This window comes from Epinephelus lanceolatus, chromosome 12, assembly GCF_041903045.1.
Source record: "Epinephelus lanceolatus isolate andai-2023 chromosome 12, ASM4190304v1, whole genome shotgun sequence".
In the NCBI taxonomy this organism is placed as follows: Eukaryota; Metazoa; Chordata; class Actinopteri; order Perciformes; family Serranidae; genus Epinephelus; species Epinephelus lanceolatus.
The window spans coordinates 41,171,658-41,194,599 of record NC_135745.1 but is presented as its reverse complement, the minus strand read 5'-3'; the positions used below and the strand labels follow the sequence as shown (position 1 = coordinate 41,194,599).

At 42.4% G+C, this 22,942-nt stretch overlaps 1 protein-coding gene across 5 annotated transcripts in view; it reads right to left on the bottom strand.

The window, feature by feature from the left end:
• The window catches only part of efr3a (EFR3 homolog A (S. cerevisiae)), a 217,255-nt gene that overhangs the window by 25,268 nt on the left and 169,045 nt on the right, over positions 1–22,942 (bottom strand). For all 5 annotated transcript variants that reach the window (XM_078173425.1, XM_078173427.1, XM_078173426.1 and 2 more), the window contains 7 exons: positions 17,854–18,021; positions 17,472–17,586; positions 12,660–12,711; positions 9,733–9,905; positions 8,400–8,475; positions 3,581–3,742; positions 175–306 (listed from right to left, as the gene is read on the bottom strand). In XM_078173425.1, coding sequence (XP_078029551.1) covers positions 175–306; positions 3,581–3,742; positions 8,400–8,475; positions 9,733–9,905; positions 12,660–12,711; positions 17,472–17,586; positions 17,854–18,021 — 878 coding nt within the window. The remainder of the gene's footprint in view (positions 1–174; positions 307–3,580; positions 3,743–8,399; positions 8,476–9,732; positions 9,906–12,659; positions 12,712–17,471; positions 17,587–17,853; positions 18,022–22,942) is intronic.

Sequence of the window (22,942 nt, the reverse complement as noted above, 5' to 3'; positions counted from 1 at the left end):
GTGCATCATCAGCATATTATTACACTTAAAGTTTTAAAGTCTGCAAAGCAGGATCGAGTTTTACACAGAGAACATTTTACAGTGTGGTATCTAAGATTTATCAAGAGCTCAAGAATCATGACGCTTCATCAACACCTGAAGCAACAGTGAAGTCAGAATGAGTCGGTGACACACCTTGCTGACGTGCTGACAGAAGGGAGGGTTTGCAATCATCTGGCTCAGGAAGTTGAGGTACGCCGCCACCAACGCCATGATGCCACAGCGGATAAACATCGGCATGTTCTCCTCGTTAGTCAGAGCCATGTCCTGCACAAACCAGTCACACAACACACATTAGGGATGAACAATCAAATTGTACAGACTACCGCTTGTGACAATGGTTTTTCAATTATTCAATATTTATAATGTAGTTTTGACATTTCTTTCCCTGTTTGCTTTGTCATAATCAAAACAATTAATCACAGAACAATTTGCAGACTGGTTCATAATGACAATCATTATTAGTTGCAGCCCTGGCGTAAACAAAGCAGGCCAGAGGACTTCCCGGATTTGACATCTGAACGTAGGAGGACATGAATATCAACAAATCTTTACTTCCCATCATGACTGTCATTAACAAATGACTGCAGAAACACATTATAGGCAGTGAAGGCATGCAGTTCATCCCATTAAGCCCTCTGTGTTTGCTGGGTCAACCACGAGTCATTACCATGATGACAACCTTTTGACTGACAGCACGAGGACACAATCAAAGAAGCAGATGCTCCTCCCTGTGACCTACGTGGTGCTAGAGGAAATCTCCCTGTCTTCTATGAATCCTGTGTTCATTAGCATTAGCTATCGTGAAATGATGAAGTACAGAGGTGTGTGTGTGTGTGTGTGTGTGTTTTCGATCTCCCTGGGAAGTCCTGCACAAATAGATCTGAGAACATGTGTCTCTTTCTGGACTTTATACATCATTCTATAAGAATCCAAAGAGTTATTTAAGATGTTGCCAGCGAACGTGCACATGGTACTACGATTGTGTGTGTGTTCGCGTCTTGTCTACAACTCTGTGACATTTCGGAGTGATAAGTTCTCAGCGTGATACACAAACAGGCAGCTGGCGTGTGTGTCGGAGCATGTGTGCAGAGTTTTTTCACACCTCTCTCCCGTCTCACATGTAGGAGGTTTTATTGGACCTGCATGCGGTCTCCAGTCTAATGACATTAAGGACTCAGCTGCTGACGATGACAACACAGCGACTCATCAGCCACGGAAACTTCACACCTGATGCCATAAATACAACATCATCACATTGAGGATCCTGGAGATCAGTGCGCCTTGAAGAATGTTGAGTTCTACGAGGTTCTTGTATCAAGTATTATAATGATCTTAACAACCAGAGGCAGTAGGAGTACTTTTATATACTTGGAGATTTTGGAGACTTTCTACCTTCCTCAACTACAATTCAGATTGAAATATTGTACTTTTCATTTCACTACATTCATCTGAGAGCTGGAATTTACAGAGTTTTCTACATTTTGGGTAAAAAGCTAGAGAGCACTAAAATACCATATACCCCGTTTGTGCTGCATAATAGTACTTGACAACTTGAAGAGTCTTGAACATCCCCCTTGGCCTTGCTCTGGCCCAGATAAACTGAGAATCTGGAATTCTGACTGACAATATTAAAAAGAGGTATAGCAATCGTGGCCATATATTCATTTTCACCACCTCGTTCCTAGAGCTGAAGAACAATTTTAATGTTTCCCATTTAGTTATATCTTTCTGTATCCTATTTATTTCATACATTTTGTTCTGGTCATGAGTAATCTGTACTCACAGATATTTTACTTTTTTTACTCCCCACTTTAGTTAATATTTTTGCCCACTGTAAAACTTCAATTAGTAGCCTGGGATATTTTTTGCTTAAAGGCGCTGTATGTAAGAATGTGGCCAAAACGGTTACTGCACTCGAATTCAAAATACTGCCGCGAGTTGTGTCCGCCAGCCCCTCCCCTACAGATTCGAGGTTGCTGGACAGCGGCACGCTGGAGACTGATTTGTCTGCCCACGGGCGGCTGCCATGACCATCGCCACGTCCTTGATCTTTGGTTTTCCAGCGGACCGTTCGAGCAAGTCCGGCTTCTCTGCTGCTAACGCTGCTGACGGGATACAGCTGAGGAGACTGCTAATGCTATGTACCGGGACACTGCTAATGCTGCTTGCCGTGCTGCTGTAGCTCAGTCGTAACTGTAACTGATGCTGAGACTCTACTGACTGTGTGACTGGTAGACGGCGGTGGGTGGCGCAACAGGCCAAAACACAAATTCAAAACATAAACATGATTTGCGGACCATAAAATATTTTTTTAAATGCGAATATTTTGGCTGTACTATTGTTGTCGGTGAGATCAGTATGTTATATGAACATTATTCCTTAGTCTCTGTGACATATTAAGAGGATTTTATGACTATTTGCTTTAGATTTCTTACATATAGCTCCTTTAAATAACCAAAAACAAAAAGGCCTTTAATTCCTTTCACACAAAACTGTTGATCAGCAAAGACCAGGAAATACAATCAAATTGTGTACGGCACTTGAGGATTACGGCTCCCAGCATACAGACACAACACCACTTTATCCTGTTAAAACAATCCTCACAACTTGGATTAACTCTTATAAAAAAAACCCTTTTGATTCTTTTGATCTGAGGACCCTTACAGACTAAAGGAAAATGAATAACTTACAGGGTAATTGAGGAATGGACACATAAGTTGAGGTAGCCAACAACCCAGTTTTGTACATCCAAAGAACTTCTTTAAAAATGAACTGCTTGTTAACCAGAGCAGGCCTCTAATTGTCAAAATGTGTAGCCACACAGGGTGAAAGGGACTTGGGGTTTAATTGGCACTAGACTTTAATTGAAGTTTTACAGTAAATTCCCTACATGGTGTATAGTTGAGAGAGAGTATCTGAGTTTTTGTGATGTTTAATTTGAAACCTAACATCAATCCAAAACTTCGTCATTAGTTCAAGGTCTACACAGTTTAATATATTCAGCGTCATACTTGCATTTGGACTTGCATATTGGTCGTCGAGCTAGTTTGCTGTCTCTGCCAAGCAGCTGTCCATTATTCACTCACTCTATTGCAGGAAACAGCCCTTCAGAATGAAAGCTCTGTGCTGGAAATTCACTGTACTTAAAAATAGAGTGTGTTTTTGACTTGCGGTCCATTCAGAATGGACCCGCGATCCACTTTTGGACCGCAACCCATCAATTGGGAACCACTGCTCTAGACAGCTTAAAACTGCCTGTCAGGTGGCAAGTGATCTTTATTCTAGTGACTGGGTCTCTATATGAAGATTTTGTGCAACACTTACAACTTTTAATTTAAATATCACATCACAGACTTCAACATTTTCCCGTCCTCAGTCAGTGGATTTCAACACGTCAACCTAAAATTCTTATTTGTCCGAACAAAGTATTTCTGATCAGCGTGTTTTTTGCTTGTGAGGTCACAAATCTGCAGACATAAGATAAAACGCCACTAAATCATATGACCAAGATCTGCTGAAATTAATAACCTGAGATTACCTGTAGAGCGATGGAGAGTCGAATGAGGTCGATCACGACTTCCTCGTTGGCCAGCTCGATAGTCAGAATGGCCAGGGTGGTGAAGAGCAGCTCAAAGTTTTTATGGACGTTATCCTCCTCTTTACAGCCCAGATAGATGTGACGGTAGAGCTGTTGGCCGTGCTGGAGATCGAAGAGGGAAGAGGCAGAAAAACAAGAGAAAACATTAGAGGACAGAGAAATGGATGCAAATAAAAAAGAGAAGAAGAGGAGAGAGGAATCATATAGAAAACGTTACTAAACACACTCTTTAAAAAGTGTTTTTTCTTCATCTGGGAGGTCAACATTTAGGCTCTTGTTCATTTAGTCTGCCACCTGAGCTCATTAGTATGCAGACTGTATTCCCAGTACAGGTGAAAAAAGACCAGGTCAGACTCTGTGTTCTCTTTTGGCCATGTTCTTTTCAGAGAAGCCATGGAGGATATTTTCTAGCTGACTTCAAACTTGTTTTCCTGCAACCACCAAAGCTGAAGTCCTTCTGGCCTGCCAGCACCTGTCGTCTTTCAGCCTGGTGGCTTCTTTTACTTCTTAAGTCCACCAGCGGGTGGTTGGTTTGTCCCAGAGACAAGCAACTATGACCTTCTTGCCACAGCTTCGAGGAACAGAGGTTTTGAACATGACCCACTCCTATGACCCAGAAAAAGCCTCCCAGCTTTCTTCAACACCTGTTCAAACACATCACCTGGTGGTTGTCAGTTTGGCTCCTCTCCTCACATCAATGTCCATGACATGTGGCCTTGACAAATATCTGGTGTTCAGGCACCAGGTACACTTCTGAGCTTAAGGAATCATTTTGCTGTTTTTAATTTAAAACTCAAATTATCACCCTGCAGTTGCATGCCACCACGCACCAGTCAAGTTTCTCTTACAGTTTATATCCTTGTCTGTGACAACATGGTTGCTTCACACACAGAAGATACAATACAATCAGCACAGTTTGATCTTTAATCACAAAATGTTCTTAAGATATCGCATTCGCAAAAATAACACAGACAAGGTCACAGAGACCTTGACTTTTGACCTATAACCACCAAAAACAAATTATTTAATCCTTAATTCCAAGTGGACATATGTGCCAAATTTGAAGAAATTCCCTTTACGTGTTCTTGAGATATCGTGTAACAAGGATGGGACAGACAGGTATACATATGACCAACAACCTGAAACATAACGCCTAAGACCACGATTATCGAAAACGCAGAGGCATAAAAATCTCATGTAACGATCCAAACCAACAATGAGTTAGTCCGTCTGCAGCAGAGAGGTGAGGCCCCTCCCTGTCTGGTGTCTCCATGTGGGACTTTATTTTGGGAAAAAAATGTGTATGGTAGTCAACAGTGAGACACAAATAAGTTTTTGATTTCATTTGAAATGTGCCATAAATGACACATATTATGTTCGTCCATTTAAAAGAATATTTTGCAGGTCAAGAATACCACAGTTTGTCGTAGGACCATTTAGTTTTGTGTGAAACTGCTCAGTGAACTACAATCTTCACCTTGCACAATATACGTCACGTGCACTAGCCAGCTAGCAAGGTGACTTAGCTAAAATCAATTTAATATTAACTGATGTGTTTTATCCAGCAACCCTTTGTCTTTTTATCAGCCAGGAGGGGACAGAACGAGCAAGACTCATTGCTTGTGTGAGTACATCCCACTACAAAACCCACAGGTATCGTTGCTTCAGCAAGAGAGAAAGCTGTGACGTCACCTACGCTACTTGCGTTGTCTTTAATGATGTATTTTCACAGTCTTATACTCCGACAGTTTTCCAGCAAACTGTGACTCTCTTGACTTGCAAAAGTATTTTTTAATTGACAAATATTGTGTGTAATTTATGGCACAATTCAAACTGGAACAAATAAATCATTTGTCTCTTGCCATCAACTACGTGCATATTTTTTCGCGAAAAAGGTCCTGTAGGACCTCGCCCTTCTTCACTTCCTGTCTTCCTGTCCGTGGCTCTCAAATCTAAGCTCATTGCTTCCTAGTGAAGAGGTACAACTTTAAAAACACAAATATATGGTTTCCTTTTTTAAAAAATGTTTATCAATTTCCTCAAACAGCTGCTCACTGTAGATTTAAATCAGACAAACAGGAGGAAATAGTGACTTTGTTGGGGACTATTTTCAGCGGTGGATTAATCCACATTTAGTGCTTTAGTAAGTATCTGTGTCAGCAGGACAGTGTGTGTGGGACTGAGTCAAAATAAACTACAGTGTGTGTGTTCATGGTAAAAAGATATATGTTATCCTGTGACACAGTGTGGCTCACTGATGTGTTCATAACAAAAATGAAGGTCTATGTCACAGAGCACACAGACACAACGTATTAGTATACACATCCTCTTTTCATGTGTTTTCTGACGACAGGAAACAAAGAGTATCACAAGATGTATCTTTTTTTAAAAAGGTCATTTTTCAAGTTCTACCTTTTGGTTTGTTTGGACGTACTGCTTTTCTTTCTTTTCTGTGACACTACACTGAATATATTTGGAATATGGCCTGTTTGTCAGACAAAACAAGACGTCTGGGGCTTTAAGAAAGGATGACGGACATTTTTAATTATTTTCTGACACTTTATAAACCAAAAGAGGGTTATTTGTAACCCTACACTGAACATGTATCATACTTGGCACAGCAGCTCTCCCCTCCGCGATATGAATAAAATCATTATTGTGCCTGATCATAAAAACGCCACAGTGCCGTCCACTAAAGAGATTAAACCCATTAACTGTGAATCAGCCTCAAACTAGCCCAGTGTGTCAGAGGCCTCCTCTTGTAGTGATGGTCTTTATAAAATAAATAAAAGTGCACGCTGTCAGAGCCCTGCTCGTGCATTTATATGCTTGACGTAAATGCAAAGTGAAGGCCGATGACTTCTATTCAGCACTAATGAATACAATAAGCATTAATAACCTCTGACAGTGAGTGAGAGTCTGTGAGGTGGCTTCATCTGCTCTGAGCTCTGGTGATGATGTGAGTGGACGGTTTCAGCCCTGCAGTTGTTCTTTCAGGTGTTGGGTGTGTGGGTAAAGGTTACAGCTCAGGTGTGACCAACAGGTGAGCAACTTTAACTGTGGGCCCTTTTTGGAAATGCCATGTGCTGATGGGCTTTTCCTGTCAGGGTCAATACACTCCACAATGTCTTTAAATGAGAAACCTGAAGCTTGAAGATGCTAACACATCTTACTGATGCAAAAAAAAAAAAAAAATACTGATGGACATGTTTTATAAAGACATCTGCCTGAGAGGTTAAAAAAAAAGCCCATTTGGGAAAGATTATATTTTTAATAATATTGAGAAACCTTTTATTGCAAAAGACTTTTCTGAGGAGTTCATTTTTATCATTTTATCTTAAATGAAAGTAGGTTGTCTTAACCTGGAGACACCAAACACCTATATGAGGATGTTATTTGTAGACCTCAGTTCTGCATTTAACACGATCCTCCCTCACAAGCTGCTCACAAAACTGCACAACCTGGGCCACAGTTCCTCCCTGTGTTCCTGGGTCATGGACTTCCTCGAGGACTGACTGCAGCAAGTTAGAGTGGGTAAGCACAACTCCTCCACCCTTAACTCTCAGAACTGGTACCCCCCAGGGCTGTGTGCTAAGTCCTCTTCACACTCTTGACCCATGACTGCACCCTCATCCACTCCTCAAACGCCAAAATCAAATTTGCTGAGGACACAACTATAGTGGGCCTGATCTCTGAAGAGGATGAGACTCAGTGGTGTGGAGACAATGTTCTGGTCCTCAGTACCTCCAAAACCAAGGAGATGGTCACTGACTTCTGGAGGACGCCTCCCTCCACACACAGGGGGAGACAGTGGAGGTGCTGGAGAAACTGAAGTTCCTGGGAGTCACACTGTCGAACCAGTGACATGGACCAACAACAGTTCACAGCTGGTCAAAAAGCTCAGCAGAGACTCTTTTTCCTGAGGAAACTGAAGCGGGCCAAACTACGTCAGTCCTGACCAGCAGCGCCACAGTGTGGTATGCCTGCTGCACAGCTGCAGAACATCACAGCCTCCATCGTGTGGTGAAGGTGACACAGCACATCATCAAGCTGAAGCGCCCTGAACTGGACATTATTTACACCAACAAACTCAAAATGAAAGACACCCCGGCCCCTCCACGTCTGAACTGTTACCATCTGGCAGGAGGTTCAGGACAATCAATTAAAAAACCAATAGACCGAAAAACAGCTTTTTATACAATGTTACTTTCCAGTCTTAATCGGTCACTTTTTGTCTCCAAAACTTAAGAGTTTAGTCTCGTAATATTTTGACTTTTTCTCCCATAGGTTTACGACTTTATTCTCGAATTCCAAGATTTTCTTTTCGCCTTAACATGGCCCTGATCCTCCTTTGTAGGAATCTATTCCAACAACCATAAATTCAACCTGACTGAAGGAGGAATTTACAGACTTTAAGCCACTTTATGGGTACTGGGTGATGGGTAATTGTCAAAAGATAAGTTCTGAATGAACAATTAGTGTTCGTGGTTTAGCTACATGGGATACAAATGACAAATACAAGCAGCTAACTACAAGGGTAACACGGGGCAGTTGTGTTAGTTTCTGTTGATGTTTCGAAACTCTTTACTGTCAGCTCAGTATCAGTTTTATCTGCAGTGAATCTGCTGTCCATCATGAGGCGACAGAAGACTGCATGTGTTTGATTTTTTCCTTTAAGACCTCCGTTGATAATAAAGAACAGAGACCAGGGCAAGAAGAACAGCAGGATAAGAGCAGCTTAGATTTTTTTTTTTTTTACCTTCTTCATGAATGCAACATCTTGCTTGGAAATCTTCTCTCTTTTAATCTTCAGTGCTGCAACGTTAGGAATGATTCTGCAACAGAGACAAACACAATGTAACTAAGTACATTTACTCAAATACTGCACTTAAGTACATATTTAAGATATTTTCATTTTCTGTAACAATAACCCCCCTTGCCCACTATCCCTTGGCCCTCGAAATGAAGCAACGAGGGGTAGGGGTTGAAATCTTTCCCTAGGAATGGGGACACCACTCACTACGTCACCGTGTCGGTTACGTTCACGCATACGTAACTATTTTAAACAGGAAGCTGCGAGCCATCTACATTTCCAACTGACATCTACAATGGAGTCTCCAGTTGAGTTCATCCTACCGATCGCGTTTGCCACATTCATCATGCTTCGTTTGATGAACGACAGACGACAGGGGACTTCTGCTAGCTAGCTAGCTAGCTAACATTATGAGGCAGCATAGTTATACTAGCTGGCGTGTTATCGTAATGTGAAAAATCCGACAATTTTGCAGAACAGGACAGATGACAGACGCCAGATAGTGCGAGCTAGCTAGCTAGCTAGCTAACAAGCAACCTGACGACGGTAACGTTAGCTATGTATGAAGTTTTTCCCCATCTCTTGCTCGGTGGTAGCCATGGCGACGTCTACCCCTCGCTGGCAAGTCAGCATCTGAAATCCCTCGGTCAGAAGGGCTAGTTTCATACCCACTACCCCTCGTTATGCCCCCTACCCCTACACGCAAAAAGGAATTGGGACACCACTACCCCTCGCAGGAACGCGCAAATGTAGGGGTAGGGCCAAGGGGGGGTATTGGGACGGGCCCTTTATAGTTCTTCACATCTCAGAGGTAGATATGGTGCTTTTTACTGCTCTATATTTGTCTACATTTCATTCCCTTCCTGTCCGGTGAAAACCATGCATCTCCAGATGTGCTGATGTTGAATGTTTGTGACGAACTGGAGGATGAAGTGTTTCTTTATGTGTTGAGAAAATTCTCCTCCTTCTGAAGCTCAATAAACTCCTTAAAAACCCTCATGGATCAACTAGAAAATGTATCGTTATAACGCTGAAAACTGGGCTGTTTTTCTGACACTATGAAAAGTTGACTTTTTCGAGATGTGTCCTCTTGGAACAGATCTGAATACTTCCACCACCATCCACATGTACACCAGTTATTAATGGGAAACCAATAATAGAGACCAGTTTGAGAGCCACTGACACTGCTCAGTGTTTAATATCAGATGTGGATCAGTTACACTGCATGTTGATCAACACGAGCAGTGTACAGTGACACAGTTCATGTTGTACTTTGTACCTGATGCCGCGTAGCTTGGCGCGGTTGTCATGGCGATCGATGATGTTGTGCAGGATCTCCAGCACCAGCTGCCTCAGCTCGCTGTCCTCCATCAGAGAGATGGAGAAGAGCGGATCCAGGAAGGGAGGAGGCAACGCAGCTGCCATGGACTTGGACTTGAAGCCAGAGGTTACCTGAGGTAGAGAGGGAGGGGGGGGAAGAAGGTGTGAGCCGACTTATCACAGCGTGATGTGATTAATCCGCAGGGAGGACCGTCGAGAAACAACGCTTCAACAGAGCTTAAAGGTTACGTTCACAAGCAGCTGAAACTGTCTAAATGTTGACCTTTCCTCTCATACGTGACGCTGATCCGATTATTTATGACCAGTGTGAAGAACAGGGAGTTTTATGTTTCTGATTTAGGACAGATGCATGTGCTGTTGAAAATGGTTCCAGGAGTGATCGACATGAAACATGTGTCTGAACACACACAGAGACGACCTCCCTAAACCGTCTACGCAATTTATTTAAGATTGTATTACATTAAAGACTTTCTCAGTAAAAATAATATCAAGGAAGGCCCGTCTATCTTTGCTTCAACACTGAAAAAAACTTTTTTATTCTCCTGCATTGAAATCTTGGCCAATATACAGTCACTGACCACTTTATTAGGTACACCTTGCTAGTACCAGGTTAGACCCCCTCTTTAATTCTTGGTGTCACAGACTCAACAAGGTGCTGGAAACATTCCTCAGAGATTTTGGTCCATATTGACATGATGACATCACACAGTTGATCCATGATGAGAATCTCCCGTTCCAGCACATCCCAAAGGTGCTCTATTGGACTGAGATCTGGTGACTGTGGAGGCCATTGGAGTACAGTGAACTCATTGTCATGTTTGAGATGATGTGAGCTTTGTGACATGGTGCGTTATCCTGCTGGAAGTAGCCATCAGAAGATGGGTACACTGTGGTCATAAAGGGATGGACACGCTCAGCAACAATACTCAGGTAGGCTGTGGTGTTTAAACCATGCTCAGCTGGTACTAAGAAAATCTCCCCCACACCATTACACCACCAGCAGCAGCCTGAAGCGTTGATACAAGGCAGGATGGATCCATGCTTCCATGTTGTTTACGCCAAATTCTGACCCTACCATCTGAACTTTGCTCAGCGCAGCACTTGCCTGCAGCTGCTTTTAACTTTACCTTTTCTAACTCTTTGCTTTTTGGGGAAACACTCCTGCAGGCCGGCGGATGGGAGGGCTGACCTGACGTTCACAGCCTCCGACCATGAACTCGAGAGCGTTCATTGGCCACTAATACACATATGAGCCACAAAAATTAAATCAAAGTGTTATGTTTAATTGAAGAGGAGGAGAATGTCACTTTGCTGCTAACAGGTGTGCATTAAAGGACTGTATTCAGATCCCATGATGCAAATCTCGCGAGCTCCTGCACTGTTAAGTTGTCGCTCTTACTGTTTGTCTCTGAGCCAGATGGGTTCACTTCTCAGAGATGAAGAAACCAAACCAGTCAGTTATTCATCCTCTGCCTTCACCCTGAGTCCTCTAACATCTGGGTTTTACCCCGACGGTCCGCAGTGTCACAGCGACACCCATAACACACATGCACACACACACTCCTCATGTTGCTGCCCCCCCCTCTGCTCGGCCATATCTGCAGCTGCATTGCGTTATAAATATTTTGACCTTTCACCCCTCCTCCAGCTGCACTGAGAGGCCAGGTGGTGGCGAGGAGGGGAGACGAGGACAGACAGACGCAGTAATAAATCGCTCTGAGGATGTGCACGGACGACTGCAGTGCATGAGGATGCTGCAGGAATACGTGTGTAAGTGTGTGTGTGTGTGTGTGTGTGCCCAGCAGTGGCTTTGACAGGCATGCATATGTGCGTGTGCATCACTGCTGGGTGTGTTGGTGCCACCTGTGTCTCCTCGTCTCAGAGAGATGAGGGTCTCTCACAGAGGAAGATAATGAAAGAGAAGGAAGTGCTGAAGTGTGTTAACCACCGAGAGCCAGAACTGTGAACCAGCAAACATCACATAAATAATTCAGACTTTATCAAAGCTGGAAAAAAAAAGAGACTTTCAAAAAGAAGATTTTAAACTAAAAGTTCCATAATTAAATAAAAATTAGCTTCAAGAAACCACTTTAATTATTTATTTAAGAATTGCATAGCTTATTGGTTCATTATATACTCCAATACTAATTATTCATTTTCAAAATATCTCACATAATCCTTTGGGGTATACTGGAGTTAAATCAGACAGTACAGATATAGTCTGCATTTTTGGGAACTCCTACAAAACGTCGGATCCTTTTAGCTGAGGGGGAAAACAAAGCATTCACAACCATGCCACAGAACTGCCATGTGATTTTCTGCACGTCAAATGAACTTTAAAATCCAGAGTTAAAGGTTTATTTTTTAACCTTGGCAATATTTTCACATGTTTTTGTGTCTAAGTGATTATTGGGAACAACATTTTTTTTAAACTGCTCCAGTACTGGCAACAGCAGCAGCCAGGCTGCGATGTAAACATGCAGGGCATCATCACACCATCAGTTTACTCACACTAAAGGTTTTGTTTCTGCCACTGACAGGCTCAGAATATTATTATAAGTGTCTGAAAACATTATAGAAATGTTCCCTACAGAGACAGACCTTTTTCTGAAAGAGTAAGATCGTTTTTGTTTGTATGGTGAGTTTACGTAATCACATCTACTGTACGGTAAATGTAATAAATCAGAATGAGATCCAGTAGCCGTGGTTACCTGAGGACAGAAATACGTCGCTCCCCAAACAGAGATTTTACACAAATGAGAACATCAGCGTTGGACTGATCCCGTCTGATGAAGTTCTAAAGTTCTGTGTTGATGTGATCAAACAGCGTCAGACTGCACAGACGGGTCAAAGAGAAGAACTCACCATGATGAGAGAGCTGAGCAGCATGGTCTGGATCCGCTTGGTGCCCTGATGCCTGAGTGACAGCAGAGGAAGAGGACGTCAGATATTCTGTCAGAAGCAACACCTCAATAGGTCTCTCTTTTTTTATTATTTCCAAACGACAAACAACAACCCAACAGTATTTCAATTCAATTCAATTCAATTCAGCAAATCTTTATTGTGTACAGAGGGCAGTACTGGTATAGCATAAACAAATAAAGAAAAGGGAGAGAAACAAAATAAGAAAAATGAAAAATGCACAAGTGAAGAAAAACAAAGAATAAAGAGAAAAAAAACAGACAAAAACAACAAAATAAAAAACACTAAGAAAAAATAAGAAGAAAAACAAAAAAGAAGCAAAAATGAAAAAGAAACACAAAAAAAGAGGAAAAACAAAAACAGATGAAAGACAACAAGAAGAAAACGAGAGAGAAAAGAAATAAGAAAAAAGAAATAAGAAAAGAGAAAAATAAAAAATATAAGAAAAACAAAAAAACAGACAAAAGACAGAAAAAGGAAAACAAAATCTGATGAAAGACAAAAAGAGAAAAAAGAAAAAACAAAACAGGAAGGAAAAACTAAAAACACAAAAACAAAAAATTTGAATAATTTCTGATTATTCCTCAAACACACTTCCAGAACGTCCAGATTTATTTCAGTGAGGCCCGACACTGTTCCAGCAGCTGTGCCAAACCTGAGGCAGGAAAAGAAACTGATCCTGGCTCAGCTTTTGTTTGTGTTGGCAAACAGGAGCACAATTCATCTTTGTAACTGAAACACACTAATTCACGTCACAGAGGAAGAACTGCCTCTCACCATGATAACTTTCCAAAGTTATAAAACCTCACCTGTGCTTTATAAACTGCTGCACAGTAGTTTTTTGGCATTACAGATGTATTACTCAAAGTGGTCCTTCTGTTCTGTAATTTATCCTCTTTATGTGTCTGTAGCATTTTCTGCCCAGACAGCACAGGAGAAAAGGTCCCTCTGTCACTTGGAAAAATTTTGGTTTATTTGGGTTAGAGAACCCACGAGACAATTTTGTGCTGAAATTCAGCTTTAAATTTGAAAAAAACATCAAGGTGGAAATTAAAAAGTGTAGTAGTTCCCTCCATATTTCTATTAGTTTTCAGGCTGATTCATCTGAATAATCAAATGGATTTAAACAAGCTCATAGAAAATCATCTTCATCCACATTGGTGCCTCCATCGTATCAGTTACAGTCCGACAACTGTCAGATGTTTAGTAAAAAGCTGACATGAGATCAGTGTGACCTCAGCGTGACTCTGTGAGGAGGAAGAGTAAAGGCAGCGGCTCTTGAATGTCGACAGTTTAAATGTTGTGAGAGTGCAGCACTATCTCAGTAACACCGACTGGCTGCAGAGCCAAATCTCTCTCCTCCGGCAATTACCCAAAGAAGGAGAAGCGAGAGAGTGAGAAGGAGGAAGAGGAGGAGGAGAACAGTGTTCGTTTGATTTGGGATTATCTGTTCTTGCACTCCTGAGGCCGGAGGGATTAGCTTGTTTTTCTTTCTTTTTGGGCGGGGAGGATAAGGGCAGCTGTCATCTCAGTGACCCAGGAGCTGAACTCACTGCAGGGCGTCCAGGAGGTGAAGTGAGGACAGATTAAGACACAATTCACTTTGGATAAGAAGGAGAGTGTACGTGTGTGTGTATGTGTGTGTGTGTTTTCATTTTGATGCTTGTAGCATGTAATCTGAGTCCAGTGTTACATGTAAAACTGTTCCATGTATCGCCCCCTCCTTAACTAAAAAATAAAAGCAAGAGTTCATTTGGAAATCACATGACTGAGGATTTCTTAAAGTGATAGTGCACCCAAAAATGAAAATTCAGCCATTATCTACTCACCCATATGCCGAGGGAGGCTCAGGTGAAGTTTTAGAGTCCTCACATCACTTGCGGAGAGGGGAGAGGAGGTAGCAACACAACTCCACCTAATGCAGGCTGACGGCGCCCCAGATTCAAATGTCCAAAAACACATAATTGAAACCACAAAATATCTCCATACTGCTCGTCCGTAGTGATCCAAGTGTCCTGAAGCCCCGACATAAAAAGTTGTTTGGAAAAACGTCATTTGAACTCTGTTTTTAGCCTCATTGTAGCCTGTAGCTCTGACTGCCTCTCTGTACACTGCGCTCATGTGTGCGCGCCTGCGCAAGACCGTGAGACATGGGCACCGCCTTCATGTGTGTTCATGTGCTTTCGCTGGTCTTGCACAAGCGCACACACGTGAGCGCGGTCCACAGAGGCTAAAACAGCCTAAAAAAAAGAGTTCAAATGATGTTTTTCCAAACAACTTTTTATGTCGGGGCTTCAGGACACTTGGATCACTACAGACGAGCAGTATGGAGATATTTTGTGGTTTCAGTTTTGTGTTTTTGGACGTTTGAATCTGGGGCGCCGTCAGCCTCCATTAGGTGGAGTTGTGTTGCTACCTCCTCTCCCCTTGGATCTCCGCAAGTGATGTGAGGACTCTAAAACTTCACCTGAGCCTCCCTCGGCATATGGGTGAGTTGATAATGGCTGAATTTTTGGGTGCACTATCCCTTTAAAGGGACAGTTCGGGTCCTATAAAGTTGGTTGTATGAGGTACTTATTAGGGGTGTAGCAGTTCATTTAATTCACAGTTCAGTTAGATATGATACAGTGGTGCAACTGTACAGTTCATTTACGATAAAGCAAAAAGAGCTTCCTTCTGCACAGTGGTACGGTTGGCAAGTGTAGTTCAGTACAAAGAAACTGCTCACAACAAGGTTTGTGGTTTATCTTGAGTAAACAGGCCAAGATTTCTGAAAAGAGATATTGCTGATAAATTCTTAAAATGTATTTTTTTTGGGCTCTGAAATCCAACTAAAATGAATTACTGCATTTAATAATCATATCAAAATAATTCAGAAATATATCATTTGAAGTTGTCTTCTCCTGAGAGAATGAGGAGCTGTCCAGAGTGTGGCTCAGAGCATCAAAAATGCTCCAAGCTACTAAAGCCCCTTTTCCACTGCACATGAAACATCCACTAACACCCGCTAACAAGTGGCTTTTTTATTTGATGGGAAAGATTACAATCTGCATTCACAGCCGGGGACCAAATGACTCTGCAGTAGTCACAGGTAGTTATTGGCTCTGGCTCTAATTGGCTCCAATCAGGAGTGACGGAAAGACAACACCCAGGTGGATGTGCTAATTTTATCTCCTTGACCTGTGCAATTCAATAACAAGCAGGGGTGTGCCTTATCATCTCTTCACGATAATACCGGTATATTGTTTAATATCATATGCAAAATTCATATCATGATACTCACGATATTTTGGATTGTTGACATATTGACGTCATACTGTTACCCACGGCAACAACAAACACAGCTGAAAGCGAAATTATTACAATCTCATTCAGCGGCTCCTCTGGCAGCAGCACAGCGTCTCTCCCTCTCCTCTCTCGCTGTGCGCACACAGGAGTCGCAGTCGTCAAGTGATTTTGTCATAAACTTTTGGTGATGTAAACCTACGTGATGCTCGCGGCTCAACAAACAACTCCATGTATGTGAGTGTGTGATAGTTGTGGTATCATAACAGCCTGTCACAGGTTACAGCGTGATGATTAGAGGAGAAATGGCAGAGCATAAAAAAGAGAAGGAAATCAGCTGCTGATTTATAGATATAGATCCCAGGGGACATTGTTTGTATTTGGGAGCTGTTTAAATGTGTAATTAGTGGTTGATTTGATTTTGTTGAACTATTAATATTGTAACAGAATCTGAATCTCACTCTGAGTTACTGTTGTTGTTCACAAACTAAAGAAATGAGAGATCATTTTTCAGTTTTAACTCAAATTTTCTTGAATGAATAATAAAGTAATAAAAATTTTTTTTTTACAAATTTGTCATATAGTCAAGAATGTCGTTATCGCAGAAATACCCTGAAATATTGTGATATTATTTTTGGGCCATATCGCCCACCCCTAATAACAAGCCTCCAAAAATACCGTCCATCTCTGCACAAGCGGCGCTCCAACACTGACCCAATATTAGTCAGCACTGAGTTTGAGAGACTAAATATGAAAGCGATATAAAAAAGAAGTCACAACTGCAACATTCTCTCAGGCCTCCATGCTGCTTTCTACTGTTTACTAACCTGTTTTCTGGCCTGTCGGTGACGTTGAACGTGACACACCAGAAACAAACAAACAAACAAAAAAAGGTAAACTTTTCTGCTGCAGAGCCAAGCACACAGCTCTGGTCTACTGGAAATGGGAAAGCAGTCTAGTGCCTGTTTTGAGCGTGTTTTCCCGTTTTTAACAAACCTGCATACACGCGCTAATTCTTAGGCTGGAGAACATGTTTGATTGACAGCTGAGGATGAAGACAAGTATCTGTGGCTTACAAGTCAAGGACTGAGTGTGTAATGTGGTGCGGTAACTGACTGATGTCGACATTTTACAGGCTACTTTCGAAGCTGCTGATTAGCTCTCTAACCTGTGAACTGACATAAGCAGCACCACGGATGTTTGGCTTTTTCTTCAAACGAGCAAACAGGACAGATGGCATGAGTGCTTTAATTTCAGGGTTTCTATCACAACCTAAAACATTACACTACGCTCTGTGTGTTTGTGTTGATTGTGTTAACTGGGAAAGAAAAGACGATGTGCAGCCAACATGTCTGGAGCCAAACTGTCTCTACATTCTGGAGAGTGGGCTTTTGGGAGCTGTGAGCTTATTGGCTGCAGCAGCAGTGTGTGGGAACCCTGGGGTCCCTAGATAACCAACGCATGACTCACCCAATCTTGACGGTGTCCAAGGTGTGGCAGGGGGTCCCGTACACTGGCACTTTGCCCATGACGAACATCATGACTTCAGCTCGCTGGTAGTCTGGCAGGTTTCCACCGAAAAAGCCTGGCAGGAGGACACGTGAGACGATGAGTCAGCACTCAGACACAAAGACTTTAACGTTACAGAAACACACTATCATCTTTACGACCACGCAAAGAGTCTGAGGATAACCTGAAGTTTTAAAAGGAACAAAAACTGAATTTTGTTTGTGATCACAGAGAGTAAGGAGTCTTTAAATGTAGATATGATCATGTGGGTAATGTTTCAGGATACGATCCACAAATCTGAACTAATTCTATAACAAGACAGGAAGTAAGAAGCCTGCTGCACCGATGGTCTGGATGATGGCATTCTGGACGATTCTCTCTTCACTCTCTTTGCCGCGGCCGGATGAAACGCTGGTGCTGGAGTTTCTCCTCGAGCTCTCACCCAGCTCGAAGTCCACGCTCATCCTCAGGTGTTTGAGCAGAGTGTTGAACACCTCCAGCACTGTGGGACCTGCAGTCACACACACACATACAGCCACCATAGAAGAAGTATGTTACAGTTAAAGCCTCTTGTTGTTGTGGAACTTACCTGCTACCAGCTAACTACTCATCTACTGTGAGACAAACAGATTGTGAAGCAGTGATGAGTCAAACTTTCTCCAAGAAAAGTGACGGTCAGTCATTTCTTTCTCTTTGTCTCAAAGCACTTTTTTGAATGTTTTGGTCTCATTTAACTTCCACTAAATTAGCTTTATGGTAAAAAGAAATCTTCTTATTCCACACCGTCTGACATATCTGGCATCTTCGGTAACTTCCACAAGAATTAATAATAAAGCTCTGAGAGTCTGATGAACGTTTGGCTGCACAGGATCTATAACATTATGTCTATGACGAACATTTTTCATTTACCTTTTTTCCATGACAAAAACGAGGTGATGTCGAGCTAAAAATGCATGTAGATAAAAAAAAAAAACTAGGACAAAATGTGTTTCATTTTCATTAATGAGACAAGACATGACAAAGATGTCACGCCTTGTTTCCACTTACACATGTGACTGGTGTCCGTAGATCTGTAACTATACGGATGTCCAATGCAAGGAAGTGCATTTCTTTCCGGATAGATAGAAACCTGATAGAAGCTACTTGTAGCCGTGGGGGAGAGACTGTTTTTTTTTCCATCCAGTAGTTTGGAATATTCACTTGGAACACTACCGGTGCAAAAACAGGACCTGCCAGGTACGTGGCATGTTTTGTGAAATATTTAATTAAAAGACGAATGAACGGCTGAACGAGTCATAATGACAATCTGAGTGTATATAATGTATAACCATATTCTAATAGAACATCACTCAGATTCACAGTGTGTTAAAAACTAGTTTGAGTGGGCGGAAGTTCGCTGCATAGATCAGCCTCTCATTGGGCGGAACGAGCCACCCACTGAAGTCCTGCCCTACCACCTCCGGTTGTGTAGCAGTTTTCAAGCGCACCGTTGCTGTGGCACCGCCAAGAACGATTGTGACTGGTGGAAAGAAATAAAAAAAAGCCGGGGCGTTTTTTTCTCCAATCTTAAAGTGAGAGTCGGCGCAGCCAGACCTTTCTTTTCTTGAGAAAGGTCTGGTGAGCGAGACTATAAAAACTAGAAAAAGAATTTGTTTTTAATCAGACAAACTCACTCAACGATCAACAGGCAACTGAACTGAAGGAAATAGCCTGTTAGCTAGTGAGCTAAGCTAGCGCACTGTCAAACGGTCTGTCCAAAATCCACCACAAAGGTTACATTTTTTGAACGTACTCAAGGCAAATTCCGCACCAAAATATAACGGAAGGGAGGAGTTTCGCAGGCACATTGGATATCATGGAGATTCACATAGGAATGAATGGACTTCCAGTTGCCTCGTCTCCATACACATACGTAAGTGGAAATGAGGCGTTAATGGTGGACTATCGGACGCTGAGTACGTTTACATGGACAGTTTAATTCCCTTTTCATTCAGAATGAAAGTTCATTCCTATTAAAAGTGATCTTGTAAACACCTTATTCGGAATGAAAATGGCCAATGCAATTGAAAATTCAATCCGATGTAAGGGGCTGGAATATTCCGTTTGTAATTCCGAATGAAAGAATTTCTCACACTTGTATACACTCATTCCTCTTTAAGTTCATTCCGGTCTTTCTGCACATGCTCGTTTCCTTGCCCTTGTGGTGCGATGACGTATATAGCGTGGTCTTCTATCTCCCTTCTTCGACCTTCTAAGGCACTAAGAACGTCGTCGTCAAGCATCTTGTTATCTGGAGCGACGACTACAGTGTTTTTTTCCAGTAAACGTAAACACGTAACACCCCCCCCCCCCCAATCCAATCAGAAACCTTCCCTGCCCCAAACCTTGCGCGGACCCAAATAAAGGCGATTAAAAGGCGATTAAACTGATCTCTGTGTAAACCCTCATTCAGAATGAATATTTCTCATGTAAACTACCTGGAAAGACTTTAATTCTGAATTATTTCATTCAGATTTATTAAATTCTGAATGAGAAGCCATCATGTAACCGCACCCAGTGAAATCCGAGAGCGAGGGTGCTTGTAGTTATCTTCAAATGCCGCATGAGCAATAGGCTGGTAAGCTCCAGTAAATAGTCAGTGCCAGGATGTTTCTCTAGCCAGCAAAAACACTCAACACCGGAGCAGCGTCAGCCGTTGGTGCGAGTTGTGAACTGTAATTCAGCAGTAAATAATCAGCCGTGTGTGTCTGGCTGTGGATGGTGGAGCTGCTGAATGGATTTGTGGAGTTAGCAGAAGCGGTGGCTATTAGCCGCTGAACGGCAGCAGAGCAAGCAGCCAACGGCCGCCGGACTTCACAGCTTCACCCCGCAGGACTCCACTCAGTCCAGACTGCAGGTTTGTGGGTTGATGGTGCTTGACAGGCAGGTAGGAGGCTCAGTTATCTGTGAGTGTAGCTGTGCTGTAAGTAAACCGTCTGAGCTCAGATCAGTTTTCTCTGACAGAGATGAAAGTTTAGTTTGAATCACCAACTCTGTGAGAGGACACCAGTTTAAAAGTAAGTGTGTGCTCGTAAATCAGCCCTTAAACCCTTCAAACAACGCTGGAGAAATGACAATTTGGAAGTCTGCAGAAATTATTTGGAGCCGTAGAAAAAATTTCTGAATTTTTATGAAGATTTTGATTCTAATTTCTGATACATGAATTAGCCTCACTGGATTGGTTTGAAGATTAAAAAAAACCACATAGAAAACATAATTTTGACTAAAATGTCAGAGTTTTTGTCGACTAAAACTATGAAGGATAAAAATGACTAAAATGTGAGTAAGAAGCATTTTCATCTCATGAATAAGACTACATCTAAAATAGCTGTCAAATTCAACACTGCCCTGTTTGGCTAAACACACCCCACATATAAAACTGATATCCATCTTCTCATCTGCAACACTGCACATTAAAGAATTTCCAAACGTTTCTTTAACACTGGATCTACTGAGGAAACATTACACAGGTGTAGATACACTATCACACCACTGTGCTATTCTACAGCACCAACACTGAGGCACAAAGTCACAACTCGATCTGAGACATAAAATTCCCCCACACGTTCACTGCTGTGTCTGTGTCAGTGGTGTCAGAACACAGTTTACTGGATGATATGTTACTAATTTTTCCGACTCCAATCTTGGCCAGGACTAAGATCTCAAAGGAGGATCCTAATTAGAATAAAAGTCAGATTAAAAATGAAATCAAAAACAGTATATGTAAATTGTCCACGCATATTACAAAATGTAAACCCTTGTAGTAAATAAAGTGTATCTCAGCACATCGAGGTGTTTCTGCTGTGATCACCCAGGACGCTTGTTAACGCCAGGTGTGTGGGGGAGAGTGTGTATGAACTGCTCTATACATTCACATTAAGTCTAACCACATTGTCATACTGTACCGAGCCACAGATTGGGAGGAGTCGTGATTTCACTTTCAAAGGCGAACACATCACTTCTTTTGGACTCTTGAATCATTCCTGTCCAGAGGAAAGGTTGTTTTTTTTTCCCAGGCAGAGGCAGTAAAACACAGGTCGGAGGAAATAATACAAAAAACATCATGAACTATAAAATGTATGAAGTTGTTTAATTCCCTCTCAAATCTAAAATTATGTTAATTGTTTTTAAGAATCATTTTCAGTGAATGTATCAGAGTGGAGGGGTTCGTGCGTCCCTGTGATGCTGGGAGCTTTGCTGTCGGGCACAACTGCTCCTGGTCCGAGCCACCCTGTAGGCCACCACCTGCAGGGATAGGCTCTGGGGTCAGCTGGGTGATTTCATGGATAGTACAGGGTGTTTAGAAACGATGGTATGATTTTGAGCCAGTCTGCTATGCCAGGGATCAGCACGATCAATCAATCAATCAATCAATGAGATCGCAGATACAAGTAGCCAAAATGAGTTTCCTCCGTGAGGAGGCTTCACTCATCTTAAGTGTTTGGGTGAGGAACAGATATCCGGAGGGAGCTCGGAGTAGAGCCGCTGCGTCTTCAGTTGAGGTGGTTTGGGCATCTGATTAGGGTTTAGGATTAGGTTCTGGGCCCCTGGGCAGACCCAGAACACACTGGAGGAATTATAGATCTCATCTGGCCTGGGAACATCTAGGGGTCCCCCAAGAGAAGCTGGAAAGCTTCGCTGGGGAGAGGGACATCTGGAGCACTTTGCTCAGCCTGCTGCCCCCTTGACCCGGCCCTGGATAAGCAGATGAATTATGGATGGTATGATTTTTAATACTGTCAAAAATACTGGCAACAATACAAAATATTCTTCTTTCCACTAAAGTGAGACAGACATGCAATATTAAGGTGATACAGTGCACAGCACACGCCACCAGAGGTCAGTCTCTGCTGGTGGAACCAAGCAGCAAACTCCGCGGCTGGAAAATGAGTTGCCAAAAAACTGCAGTTCCTCTAATGGCCACTTGAGGCTGGCTCCAGAAACCAGCCAGAGCGGTACCAACTACATATAGATGGGCTCATCTTGACTCATAGCAGTTAGTCTGGAACCAAACTTCTGGAGGAGCTGGACACTTTCTTTTGCCAGAGTTGCTTGGGGTGGGCTCATGGGGGATACCCTGGAAATCCAGAGTTCTCGCGAGAGCACAATTTGAATTTGCTCAGCAGCAAGTCACTCTGGCAATCAGTAGTGATGACCTATGCCCATGAAACCGAGCTGCACCAATCACATCGGTGTATCTGATATAGGCGGGCCAGAGACGAGCTAAACAGATGACGACAACGCTGCGACGACGAAGTCCGGAATCAGTCAGTAAACATTGCAAGATGGCTACGGATGAACACCAGCTGTTTGAAACGGCTTTGGCCGCTACAATGAACGAGTTAGACTTGGTTTTTTCTCTAAAAGAGGAACAGAAGACGGCGCTCGAATCT